The 12077-nt window shown below is 39.8% G+C and overlaps 1 protein-coding gene across 1 annotated transcript; it reads left to right on the forward strand.

The window, feature by feature from the left end:
- The first annotated feature begins 7233 nt into the window (after positions 1-7233).
- Positions 7234-10150, forward strand: LOC122065798 (microfibrillar-associated protein 1-like). The gene is made up of 2 exons (XM_042629652.1): positions 7234-8794; positions 9822-10150. Exons 1-2 carry the CDS (start codon positions 7608-7610, stop codon positions 9934-9936), a joined length of 1302 nt encoding a protein of 433 aa, XP_042485586.1. The 5' UTR covers positions 7234-7607; the 3' UTR covers positions 9937-10150.
- The last annotated feature ends 1927 nt before the right edge of the window (positions 10151-12077 follow it).

Here is a 12077-nt window from a genome sequence, read left to right on the forward strand (position 1 = left end):
AAGCATTGGGGAGATTGGGTCCCCTTGTCTCAAGCCCTTCTCAACTCCAAAGAAACCAAGCGTACCACCCTTTAACAACACTGAAATTCTAAAAGAAACCAAAATTTCGTGAGTCCAGCCAAACACACATTCGAGAAGCTGAACCTTTTCAGGACCGCAAAGAGGAAATCCAATGACAATGTGTCATAGGCCTTCTACACATCAATCTTAATACCTATGCCACCCCCTCTGACAGAGGTATGTAATAAATTGGCAAGCTCAGAGGCTAACCCAATATTTGCTAAGATAATCTTACCTTTCTGGATGTCCCTTGCTCATCTGACACCAAGCGAGGGAGAAGGTAAGATAACCTCTCAGTCATGATCTTTGATAGAACTTTACAGAAGAAGTTTGCCATACAGATGGGGGTGAAACTTATCCAGAGAGACCGTTCCCTCCACCTTTGGGATTAGTGTCATAAAACTGTTATTTACTTCATTCGGAAGTTTCCCACCTCGGAAGAATGCAATCATAGCCCCACAAAAATCCTCACCCACTATCTCCCAACACTATTTGAAAAAAGCTCCTAGGAACCCATCAGGGATAGGAGAACTATCTGGGTCCAACCCCCATACCACCTTCTTAATCTCTACCATATCAGGGATTGCTTATAATATCAAGGAGTCCACCATATTCACCTCATTAGGAATAACCTGTAATAGCTCCATATGATCTATGCAATGGTCCACTTTATGAAAATTTTCAAAAAAGTGAGACATATATTCTGCCATCTACAGCAGCTTAGAGATCACCGTACCATCTTTTTTTTTTCAAAAAATGAATGCTATTTTTTGCACGACGCACCTTAATCAAAAGGTGGAAGAACTTTGAGTTACGGTCTCCTAGTTTCGCCCAATTGCAGCGAGCCTTTTCAGCCCAAAGTTTTTTATGCATCTCCACTGCTTTCAAGAGCCTAGTCTTCGCCTCTTCTTCTCTGGAGTATAGCTCATCGACATCCCTACCTGGTCAATAATTCTTTGGACTTCCTCCACTTCTTCAGTAGCTTCTTTAAGTGCTACATCAAAGTTAGGGAACCTCTGCCTCGTCCACCCCTTTAGAGCACTCTTCACTGCTCTTAATTTCTGTGCCAGCCTACCAATGGGACCACCCCTAACCTCCATAGACCAAACCTCCCTCACCAGGCCTTCAAATGATTTTGCTTCCATCCAAAAATGATGAAAGCGAAAAGGGGAATTTCGAGGCTTGGGAATCACTACCGATGAAAAAAAGGATTGGAGCATGATCCAAAATTGATCTATGGAGCACCTGCTGACCACAATCACCAAAAGCTTCCAACCATTGAGCATTGAAAAACTTCTATCAAGCATTGCTGCCACGTGCCCTCTACATCTATTGTTAGTCCAGGTAAATTCTGACCCCTGAGACAGAGAGCTTATCAGATCACAAGCATCCACTATGGCCTGGAACTCTACCACGACACCCACATTGAATCTACTAGGACCCCTCTTCTCATGAGAATACAACATGGCATTAAAGTCCCCTAGAACGATCTATGGAAGGAACAAAGCAGCTGCAGTGCCCATCTCCACACCAAGATTCCTACGCTCTGCCCTGAAGCATGATGCATGAATCATAGAAACCAATACCTGTTGACCATTCCATTGTAGTGAAACTGAAATCATCTGCTCCGAGGATTGCGCCACTACTGGCCTCGCAAAAGAATTTTTCCAAACTACCCATAGGTTTGGCACTTTGTCACGATGAGAATTATGAATAATTTCAGCCATGAATCCCAGCCGATTAAAAAATAGGGAAGGAAAAGACACTGAATCCACCATGGGCTCTGCAATACACACCACATCAGGGGAGTGATCATGAAGAAAAACATACAACGCTCTAGTGTTGTCTCCACTTTCTTGACCCCAATCTTCATCAGAACTCTGTAAGCGAAAACTATGGTTTGATTCATCGGAATTAGCAGCACTCTTACTAATAGCCTTCAACATCTCAGATTCCCTATTCGGATCAATACTATTTGCAACACCTGTACCAGTGGCTCTTCCTTTCATAGCAATAGCAGTAGCATTAGCAGATGTTTTCCCTTTATCAATTGCATTTGCAAAAGCATTTGCTAACCCAACAGAACCACTACTACCACTGCTTGTTGCTCTAGTGATAGCTTTGCATGCACCAGCAGGTCTTCTAATTGTTTGTTTTTCCCTACAAATCCCCACACTATCATGTATTCTCTGTGTCATACCACCAACAGTCCCATCACACTCATTAAGGTCTTCTCTGTATACAAGGTCAATGGGGCAACCATTCACCCAATACTTGTCTACATGACCATTGCTAACTTCAAGATCATAAATATATAATTTGATAACATCCAATACATCCAAACCCCATAACATCAACATGGTACTATCATCTGTAACCTCATGAAAAGTTCAAGTATCGAACACATGTCTGATCTTGAGGGTGACATTTTGTCATTCAGGAATATACTTAAGGACTAAATTATAAATGTTAGAAACCATCTCTAAGTACGCATACCTGTCCGGGTCAATACATTTTCTGAACACTTTCCCACCCCAATTAAACTCTGTGGCAACCACAACAGGCATTGCTAGACAGAGACAAGGAGTACAATGCAAATAGAGTAAGCAATACAATCAAGGGAGTTAAATATGAAAGCAGTCAACAATATATGAAAAACATCACACAAATATGGTCTTAGAGTATCAGAATCCCAACAATTTCATTACCAACAATAAAATAGAGAAATAAATTGCTCAAAAAAAGAACACCCAACCATTTCATTACCAACAATAAAACAGAGACAAATCAGAGAAACAAATCGGTCAAAAAAAAAAACCAACAATTTCATTACCAGCAATAGAACACAGACACAAATCAGATAAACAAATTGCTCAAAAAACCCACCCAACAATTTAATTACCATCATTAAACAGAGAAACAAATAAAAGAAAAAAAACATTCTATTTCATTACCGAATCAGAGAAAGAAGCTCAAAACCCAACAATTCCATTACCAAATCAAATAAACAAGCTCAAAAAACAAAAAAAAAACCCCTACAATTCCATTACCATCATTAAAAAGAGAAACAAATAAAAGAAAAAAAAAACCATACAATTCTATTACCGAATCAAAGAAACAAGCTCAAAACCCAACAATTCCATTACCAAATCAGAGAAACAAGCAAAAAAAGGAAAAAAACCCTAACTGTGGGAAAATAGAGCTAAGCACCGATTAACCATGTGAAGCATGGGTTTGCCGCAGTTAGTCTCCAATTACCGTCCGTCGCTACGCTTCTTGCCGTACAACTTCCGTTGATTGCAAGTGAGTGTGTGAATGTATTTTGAACAAGGTCGCAGCCTCCAATCGTTGTCGCTGACCGTCACACGATTGCAAGTGGCTGACATTCGTCGCTCGTCGCAGTCGATCGGTCAACGATACTCACCGCTCGCCGCTTGCCACTCGCCGCTCGCCGCTGCTTCAGCCTCTACAGGTGAGAGACGAAAGTAAAAGAAAGGCTTATCCTTTTATGTTCTAATGGGTATAATGGTCATTACATTCTACAAGGGGTGATTTGGGTATTTATAAAATATTTTTAAAGCTTAACGGACATAATTTGACGGAGTCAAAATAAAGGGGAGATATGTGGAATTTTTGAAAACAAAGGGGAGGGGGTGGAATAAACGCAAACTACAGGGGAGGGGGATGTAAATCACTCTTTCTAATATGATTGGAAAAGAAATTCATATTTTATTGCTAGACCCTATTATACTAACAGTATTATCCATACGATTGTTAATTCCTTTCAATTACCAGTAACATCTAAAAACAGAGTACGCTATTTGTAGTGCTTGTCAGAATTGAAAAGCCATAATTTTCCATTTGATCATTCCTTCTCTATTTTCACTGGCCCCTTGACCTCGTCTACTCACATGTATGCGGCCCTCACCAATCTCATCCACAGATGGTCATTGCTAATACTCTCTTTTCCTTGATTATTATAGCAAATACATATGGTTGTATCCCCTTACCGTAAAATATGAAGTGTTAATTATTTTTAAAAATTTTAAACTACTAGTTGAAAATTTATTTGACAAAAAAACCAAAGATTTCATAATGATTGGGGTGGTGAGTACTACCTTTTTTCTACCTTTTTGAAACAATCTGGCATGGTATAATGTCTCTCCCGCCTTCACACACATAAACAAAATGGTCGGCAGAGCGAAGCCACCGACAAATTGTTGAAATTGGCCTCTCTCACCTTGTTTATGCTTTGGTCCCTCGTCATTCTTGGCAACACTCCTTTGAGACGGCCATTTTTTTTATTAATTCGTTATCCACCCCTATTATTGGTAATGTTTATCCCTTATATCGTCTTCATGGCACCCACCCCACGTATGACCATCTCTGTGTCTTTGGATGTGCATGTTTTTCACTTTTGCATCCATATAATCAACACAAATTAGATTATTGCTTTATCATTCACACCTTTTTAGATTATAGTTCCCGTCATAGTTGTTACATCTGCTTTAACAATAACACCAACCACAACCTCATCTCGTGCCATGTTATATCTAAACTAGCTCCCTTTCAAGGATGCCCCTTCTAGTACACACCCCTTGGTTCCCTCTCCTCAATCATCCATACTTGGCCCGCCACCAATCTTGCAGTGGTTTCCTTCCACGTCCTCTCCTTCCCCAAATCATCAATCCACTTCCCCTGTTGCTCCCTTTTTACCAAATCCTACCCCGTTCCCATCGATCTTGTTGCCACTCCTACGGGTTTCCCCAACTAACTTTTGATCTTGTGGTTGATCTACCTACTGCCACTCCATCTCCTAGTTTCCGTCATCCGATGATTACCTGCTAGTGAGATGGCACGCATTGATCTAACGTCTTGGCTGCGAACACAACTTTTGCCTCTATTGAACTTACCTCTTTTGCCAATCACTCTCCTTTAACGGCGCCAAGCAATGGATAACGAATTTACTGTCCTTATGAAAAATGGCACTGGACTCCTGTTCTTTACCATCCCTATGAACGTTGTAGGGTATAAATACGTCCATCACATTAAGCGCAAGGCCAATGGTACCTTAGACCACTTCAAAACCCGTCGTGTCGCCAAGGGCTACACTCAACAAGAGTGCCTCAATTACATTAGACTTATAGCTAGTTGTTAAACCCACCTTTCCCTTGCACTCTCTAAATTGTAACCTATTCGTCAATTAGATGTTTAAAATGCATTTTTGCATTGGATTCTTAATAAAGAAGTGTCTATTTCATAGCCACCTGGGTAGTGTCATTATTTTCATTTTAATTTATGTCAATAATATTATTATTACTGGAAGTTGTAATGTTTTTTTTTTTTTCCCAACAATTTTATTAGAACTATTGCGATTGCCTCTGCTATCTTGGATCTTGGGCCTCTCCATTATTTTCTTGGTCTTAATGTCATTACAATTGCCAAGGGGCTCATTCTCTCTTAATAACAATACATTGTTAATCTCCTAGCTAAGGTTAAAATGTCCGATTTCAAGCTGGTGACAACTCCAGTAGCACCCTCCTCAAGCCTCTCACAGTTTTCGAGTACAACTATGGGAGATCCAACCCTTTATCATATTAAAGTTGGTGGATTACATTACGCCACTCTCACTCGCCTATATATATATATATATATATATATATATAGCATGCCGAAGTGTGTCAGTTTATGTATGGTCCTATCACTGAACATTAGATGACTGTCAAAGGGATTCTTCGATATCTGAAGACCACAGTAGATCATGGTCTTCTATATGAACATCAGCCCAAAATGATCTCACTGCATTTTTTACATTGATTGGGTTGCCTGCTCAGATGATTGTAAGTCCGCTAGTGCCTATGCCATCTTTCATGGCTCTAATCTAATATATTGGAGCTCTTGTAAGCAAGCTATGATCGCGGTTTCAAGTACCGAGGCTGAATATAGGGTTGTCACTAACCTCAAAGAGCTTCATGTGTTCCTTCCAACAACTCTAGTCTTATGGTATGAGAATATTGACGCCACATACCTAGCTCACTACCAATCTAGTATTTCATGTTAGCACGAAGCATGTTGAAATTGACCTTCACTTCATCAGGGACAAAGCAGTGAAAGGTGACCTTGACGTCCGTTTTATTTCTATAAATGATCAAATTGATGATATATTTAGGAAGCCTCTTTTTAGCCTTCGTTTTGCTACATTGATATCCAATCTCAAGGTGACTCCATCCCCCTCGAAAATTTGCAGGGGTGTATAAAGGAATCTATATTGCCAGCTACCACACTCTCTAGGCACCAATGTGGCATTTCTATCCAAAGAGAAACTACTCATGGTAGGCGAGTGGCGATAATGATAATGCCTCCAACAATTGTGATAAGGATGGATCTTATCCATCCACGAACAGAGGAACCAATCCGCAATCAACTTCCAATTAAGATGATTGTCATTCCATATATTGAGAGACAATCCCTCAATCATCTCTCAATCTATTTAGGGATGATTTTATAAATATTGGGTATATATTAGCAGCCAAGACATAGTGAAAGACATTGAATTCGTGGAAGTAAGTCTTGAATAACTGGATCACATTAAAACACACACACACTCTCTCTCTCTCTCTCTTTTAAAAAATCTTAGAGAGGATCAAATGAAAGGAGGGATAAACTCAAGTCGAAACTCCAAAACCGATTGCAAACGGATTGTGTTAAGGAAGTTTGGACTTAACTCACAAAGCTTCGCATGTACATTTCTTGCTCACAGATCACTAGAGTGGAGAATTTATTGCTTGCAGCTCTCTGAAGACGAGAAGTTTTTCAAAAAAGTAGGAGAGAAGAAATTCAAAAGAAGGAAATGAGCTTCCAAAGATGAAAAGGAAGGGATTAAGGAAATTTTGACCATTTATGCCTGCCGGCGTCAGAACTCAACCGTCTCATACTAAAGTACTAGGCTGCTTATAAGACTTCTAAAAATGTAAAGGAGGTTCCAATTGGGCCATGTAATTTTAATTTACTCATCCTCCTTGATGCTATTACAAACTTCAGGAACCGAATCAAATAAACCAAACTCGGATCGAATAAACCAGATCGAATAAACCAAATTGGAACCAAATAACTGGAAGGCAAAAAAAACAAAAACCCTTAAAATCTGGAATAGTTTGCTCTGAACCTAATTTTTTCTCTTCCTCATCTGTGGTCTTTGATTTAAATCTCTGTTTTCTCTCTGGTTCTCTCTAACCTTGGGAAATTCCTTACCAAAAAGAGAAAAAAAAACTTGGGAAATTGATGGGTTGGCAGGGAAGCTAGGGTTTTCGGTTTAATAAGCCTCCGTACTTAATAATTAAGTTCTCCTCGAAGTTTCGTAATCAATGATGCAGTTCATGTTCAGGGAAATTCAAGATTGTTTGGATTGAAAGAGAAGATTGAAGTTTCGTTTCTAGGGTTTGGTTTCTTGAACTCCTCTCCATTAAAGATTAAAGTTTCGTTTCTAGGGTTTGTTCAGCTTCACTCCATTAGTCTCTGATTTCGGATATTTCTAGTTCCTCGCAACCATGTCTGTAACGGCCGGTGTTAGCGATACAGTTATTGCAATTAGGGATAAGCTCAGAGGGAAGATCGGGCAAACCAAGGTTAAACGGTACTGGCCTGGTAAAGCACCTGAATGGGCGGATGATGCTGATGAAGATGGCGACATTAGGGTTACGAAGGCTGTTGCCTTGGAGAAAGCATTCCCTAGACAGGATGAAGATTCGATTGCTAGGAAAGATGACCCTCGGCTCCGTCGTCTCGCTGAAAATCGGGCTGATAATCGTGAAGAAGTTAGGGCTGATCATCGTCGTATTCGTCAAGCTGAAATTGTTTCCACTGAAGAAGAGGAGAACAGGAGGCAGGAACGTTTGGATTTTGAGGAGGAGGATGAGGATGCTTTGGAAGAAAGGAGAAGAAGAATTAGAGAGAAATTGCTGCAGAGGCAGCAAGAAGAAGCTGCACTTCTTCCAGAGGAGGAAGAAGAGGAGGCTGAGGAAGAGGAAGAAGAGGAATCCGAATATGAGACTGATTCTGAGGAAGAAATGATGGGTATTGCTATGGTGAAGCCTGTTTTTGTTCCTAAGACGGAACGGGACACCATAGCTGAACGCGAGCGGCTTGAGGCAGAAGAACGGGCCCTTGAAGAGAGAATGAAAAAGAAGTTGGAAGAGAGAAAGATTGAGACTAAACAGATTGTTGTCGAAGAGATCAGGAAGGACGAAGAGATTCAGAAGAATATGGATGTGGAAGCTAATATTGCTGATGTGGATACTGATGATGAGGTTAATGAGGCAGAGGAATATGAAGCTTGGAAGGCCAGAGAGATTGCGAGGATCAAGAGGGATAGGGAGGACAGGGAGGCAATGTTGAAGGAGAAGGAAGAGATTGAGAAGGTGAGGAACATGACTGAGGAGGAGAGAAGGGAGTGGGAGAGGAAGAACCCAAAGCCTGCTCCCCAACCCAAGCAGAAATGGAAGTTCATGCAGAAGTATTTCCACAAGGGTGCTTTCTACCAGTCTGCTCCTGATGATCGTGCCGCAACCGCTAGCACCGATCAAGTCTACACTCGTGATTTCTCTGCTCCAACTGGGGAGGATAAGATGGATAAAACAATATTGCCCAAGGTCATGCAAGTCAAGCACTTTGGTCGTAGTGGCAGGACTAAATGGACCCATCTTGTCAATGAAGATACAACTGATTGGAACAATCCGTATGTTAACCTGCCTCCTCTTTTGGGTCTTGAAATTCTTAGCTTTCACTTATTTGAATTATATGTTTTGGTTAGCATGCTTTGCATTTATAAAATTTCTAGGCATATATATATATATATCTTTATTGCTATGTTGCTCTGCTTTTCTATCTTTGCTTGTCTGTATACATTGCCTTTGATACTCTTAATGTCTAATCCATTCCATTAAGGTCTTCCATACATGAAACTATTGGGGCTGGGGGATGGTATTTGATATAAGATGGTCAACCCTATTCCCAATTGTGTACCTTGTATGCTTAATAAATTCCTAACTCTCCAAAGTTCCTGGAAATGATGCACCCCAAGATTACGTTGATTTGATGGAGATCTTGTGTTTGAAGATTTCACTTGGAAAACTAATTTCTGTTTCTGCTCTAATTAGACAGTTTCTGAACATCTGCTGTTAGGATTATCAAAGCTGTGCATTTTTATGCTATTCATATCCGAGTAGTGGCTTATTGTTAGGATGGTTAGTATTGATGAAACATGCGTAACATGTTATTGAACCATACTCCAAGTCTCCACTCAAATGTTTGTTTGTCATTTTTGCGTGCACCCATCTGGGGTGTGTGCTTGTGTGCTTTTGTTTTGGGTATAGTCACATAAACTGTTACAGAGTATCCTTGAATAATCCATCTATTATTCATTTGGGAACGGATCACATATTAGATAATCTTTGAGACTACTTTTAGAGGGTTTGGCAGCGATAAAACCTCAGGAAACTCTCTCTCTCTCTCTGTCTCTCTCTCTCTTTTTATCCAATTGTATTTCTTCTTTAAGAGTACCCAGGTTTGGGCAGGTTTGGGCATTTCAGATTAGTGAACTTGATCATTAGAACTCTATGTTTTAGCTTAGCAGTTAAACCAACTTTTTAAAATCAGTTCTTCAACCTCTCAATTTATTATAAGAAGCCTTTAGGTTACAGTTTGAGTGAAACAATTTTCCTGTAAATTACACTGATGATCTTATTTTTTAATTGTTGATGCAGATGGACGTATAATGATCCTCTTCGTGCAAAATACAATGCCAAAATGGCGGGGATGAATGCAACAATAGAAAAACCCAAAGGAAGCAAGAAGCTAAAGGACTGGGAGTTGCGTTGAGTTGCAATAGAGACTTTGCTTTGTAAAATTAGCACTGAGATATTGATCCTAGGTGACTGTTCTTGAAGTTAAAGCCAATTCTGTTTTAGCTCAGATTAAAAAGGACCCAAATCTATCAAGGGCTGCACCGCTAAGAATGTATGTACGAGGGCTGTATCTTTAAGGATATATCTATTATCTGCCATTCATTTAAAAGGTGGATATTTTCCCTCTACTTATTGGATGATCTATCAGTGTGACCCTATTTTACGTAATTTTTTTTTTGGGGGGTATCATTTTATTTCATTTTAGGCGGTAAGAGGTTACCATCCTAAACTTTGTGTCTCAACCTGATTGCTGGAATGATATCCATTTCTCTATCTTGGAATGCTATTTATTTTTGTAGATGGGGTTATGCTTGATGAACTTGTGGATGTTCCATCTTCCATAATTGCTGAGTATGGTTAAAATTTTTTTCTGTGCAATGTTGTGTTTTCTGGAGATTGGTGACCTTGGACCAATTTGATCAATTGAAGGATTGATCATCTCCTTAATGAATTTTTATTATTCTGATGGGAGGATACTTTTGTTAGATTTTCTGCAGCATGGAGAAGAAAATTAGTTCTAAGGGTGGAAATTGGAGGTAAAAACGGAGCGTGGCCCCTCCAAATTGAAAATAATTGAAAATTTCTATGTATCTCTTGTGATTGTCTGCAACTCTCAAGTTCCCTAATCACTCTCTTTGGGATTCGATCTCCTCTTCTTATGAAGGAGCACATGAATTGTACAAGACCGATGGACAGATCTAGCGGTGCCAATATAACCGACAACCTGAGCAGGTTGGGGTTTAGATATATACTTCATAGTTTGGCATACTATCCTGGATATTTGCTGTGTGTTTTATCATATTTTTGTGTGAATGGTTCAAGTTGTGTTTTCCTGTGTTACGTGAGACTCTACTCTTTTTATCACAGTATATTATTTAGTGTCAAACTACAAGTTAGTGTAGTGGAGTTGTTGGTTGGAGTCTCACAGACTTAGTTCTCCCAATGTTACCTGTGCTCCCTTTGGGTTTAAATGTAATTTTTTTTTGCAAATGGTAGTGATGCTAATTGTGCATCTTTTGCTTGCTAGCAAGAACAGCATGGTTAGTACCTTGCTGGATTTTTACTCCTCTATTTTCTTTCTTTCTTTCAATTTTCTCTCCACCCCATATAGCAATATAGCAACAAACTCTGACTTATCCCAACTTAAGATAGATGAGAATAGATAGGTAATGAAAGAGGCACAACCCAACAAGACAGGAATCTCAGCTAAATGGGGTCGGCTGCATGAATCGTTTCTCTCCAATAGGCTCTATGCATGCCATTCCTATCCACTTTGCCGAGATTATGCATGCCATTCCTCTCCACTTTGCCTATAGTCATTTTAGGCTTGCCCCTAGTTTTTTTAGCTCCTTCTATCTGAATCAAATCACCCCATACATAAACCAAAATCTTATAAAGTGTATATTAACCTTAGTGATATCCTCTAGCCTGTCATTTTCAATTGTTCTCAGTTTCAGCCCCAGAGAAACTCACCCACTCATCTACCTTGCAAGAATGCATGTACAGTACAGCAAGTACACACACAATCGATCAGGCTCCAAAACCCTGACAGCTGAGATTGACTTTGGTATCTGTTGACAGCTGAGATCGACTTTGGTATCAGTTGACAGCTTAGATTGACTTTGGTATCTGCTGACAGCTGAGATCGATTTTGGTACCCTGGTCTGATCTTCAATCTTCAGTTGTAGATGACTCTTGAGGCTTCAAACTGATTGTAATTAACTCTCAAACACTTTCTCTCTAGTTGAACAAAGAAGAAAATAATAAGAAGAAGAGAAGGATGGAGATGGGATAGATGTGGGTAGGATAATGGCTCTCTCTCAGCTTGGGCCTCTTACCCACAGCTATCTGAGCTGTTGATCATCCTCTTTCAGGAAGTTTAGAGCAAGCATTGGCTGCAATTCGATAATACTTCAGTAATTCTCAAATTGGTACAACAATCTCCCTTTTATAGAGAGGACACAACTACACAAAATAGAAACAATCCAATAAGGAAACTGACATGAAAAAGGAAACTAACAGCTTTTGGCTACTAACAACTGACCTTGTTGATGC

This window comes from Macadamia integrifolia, unplaced genomic scaffold (genome assembly GCF_013358625.1).
Source record: "Macadamia integrifolia cultivar HAES 741 unplaced genomic scaffold, SCU_Mint_v3 scaffold212, whole genome shotgun sequence".
NCBI lineage: Eukaryota > Viridiplantae > Streptophyta > Magnoliopsida > Proteales > Proteaceae > Macadamia > Macadamia integrifolia.

Excerpts from the sequence above, each read along its gene's own strand:
- LOC122065798 (XM_042629652.1), top strand. The coding sequence starts at position 7,608 with ATGTCTGTAACGGCCGGTGTTAGCGATACAGTTATTGCAATTAGGGAT. Across the intron at positions 8,795-9,821 it reads ACAACTGATTGGAACAATCC|ATGGACGTATAATGATCCTC; the intron begins GTATGTTAACCT and ends TTGTTGATGCAG.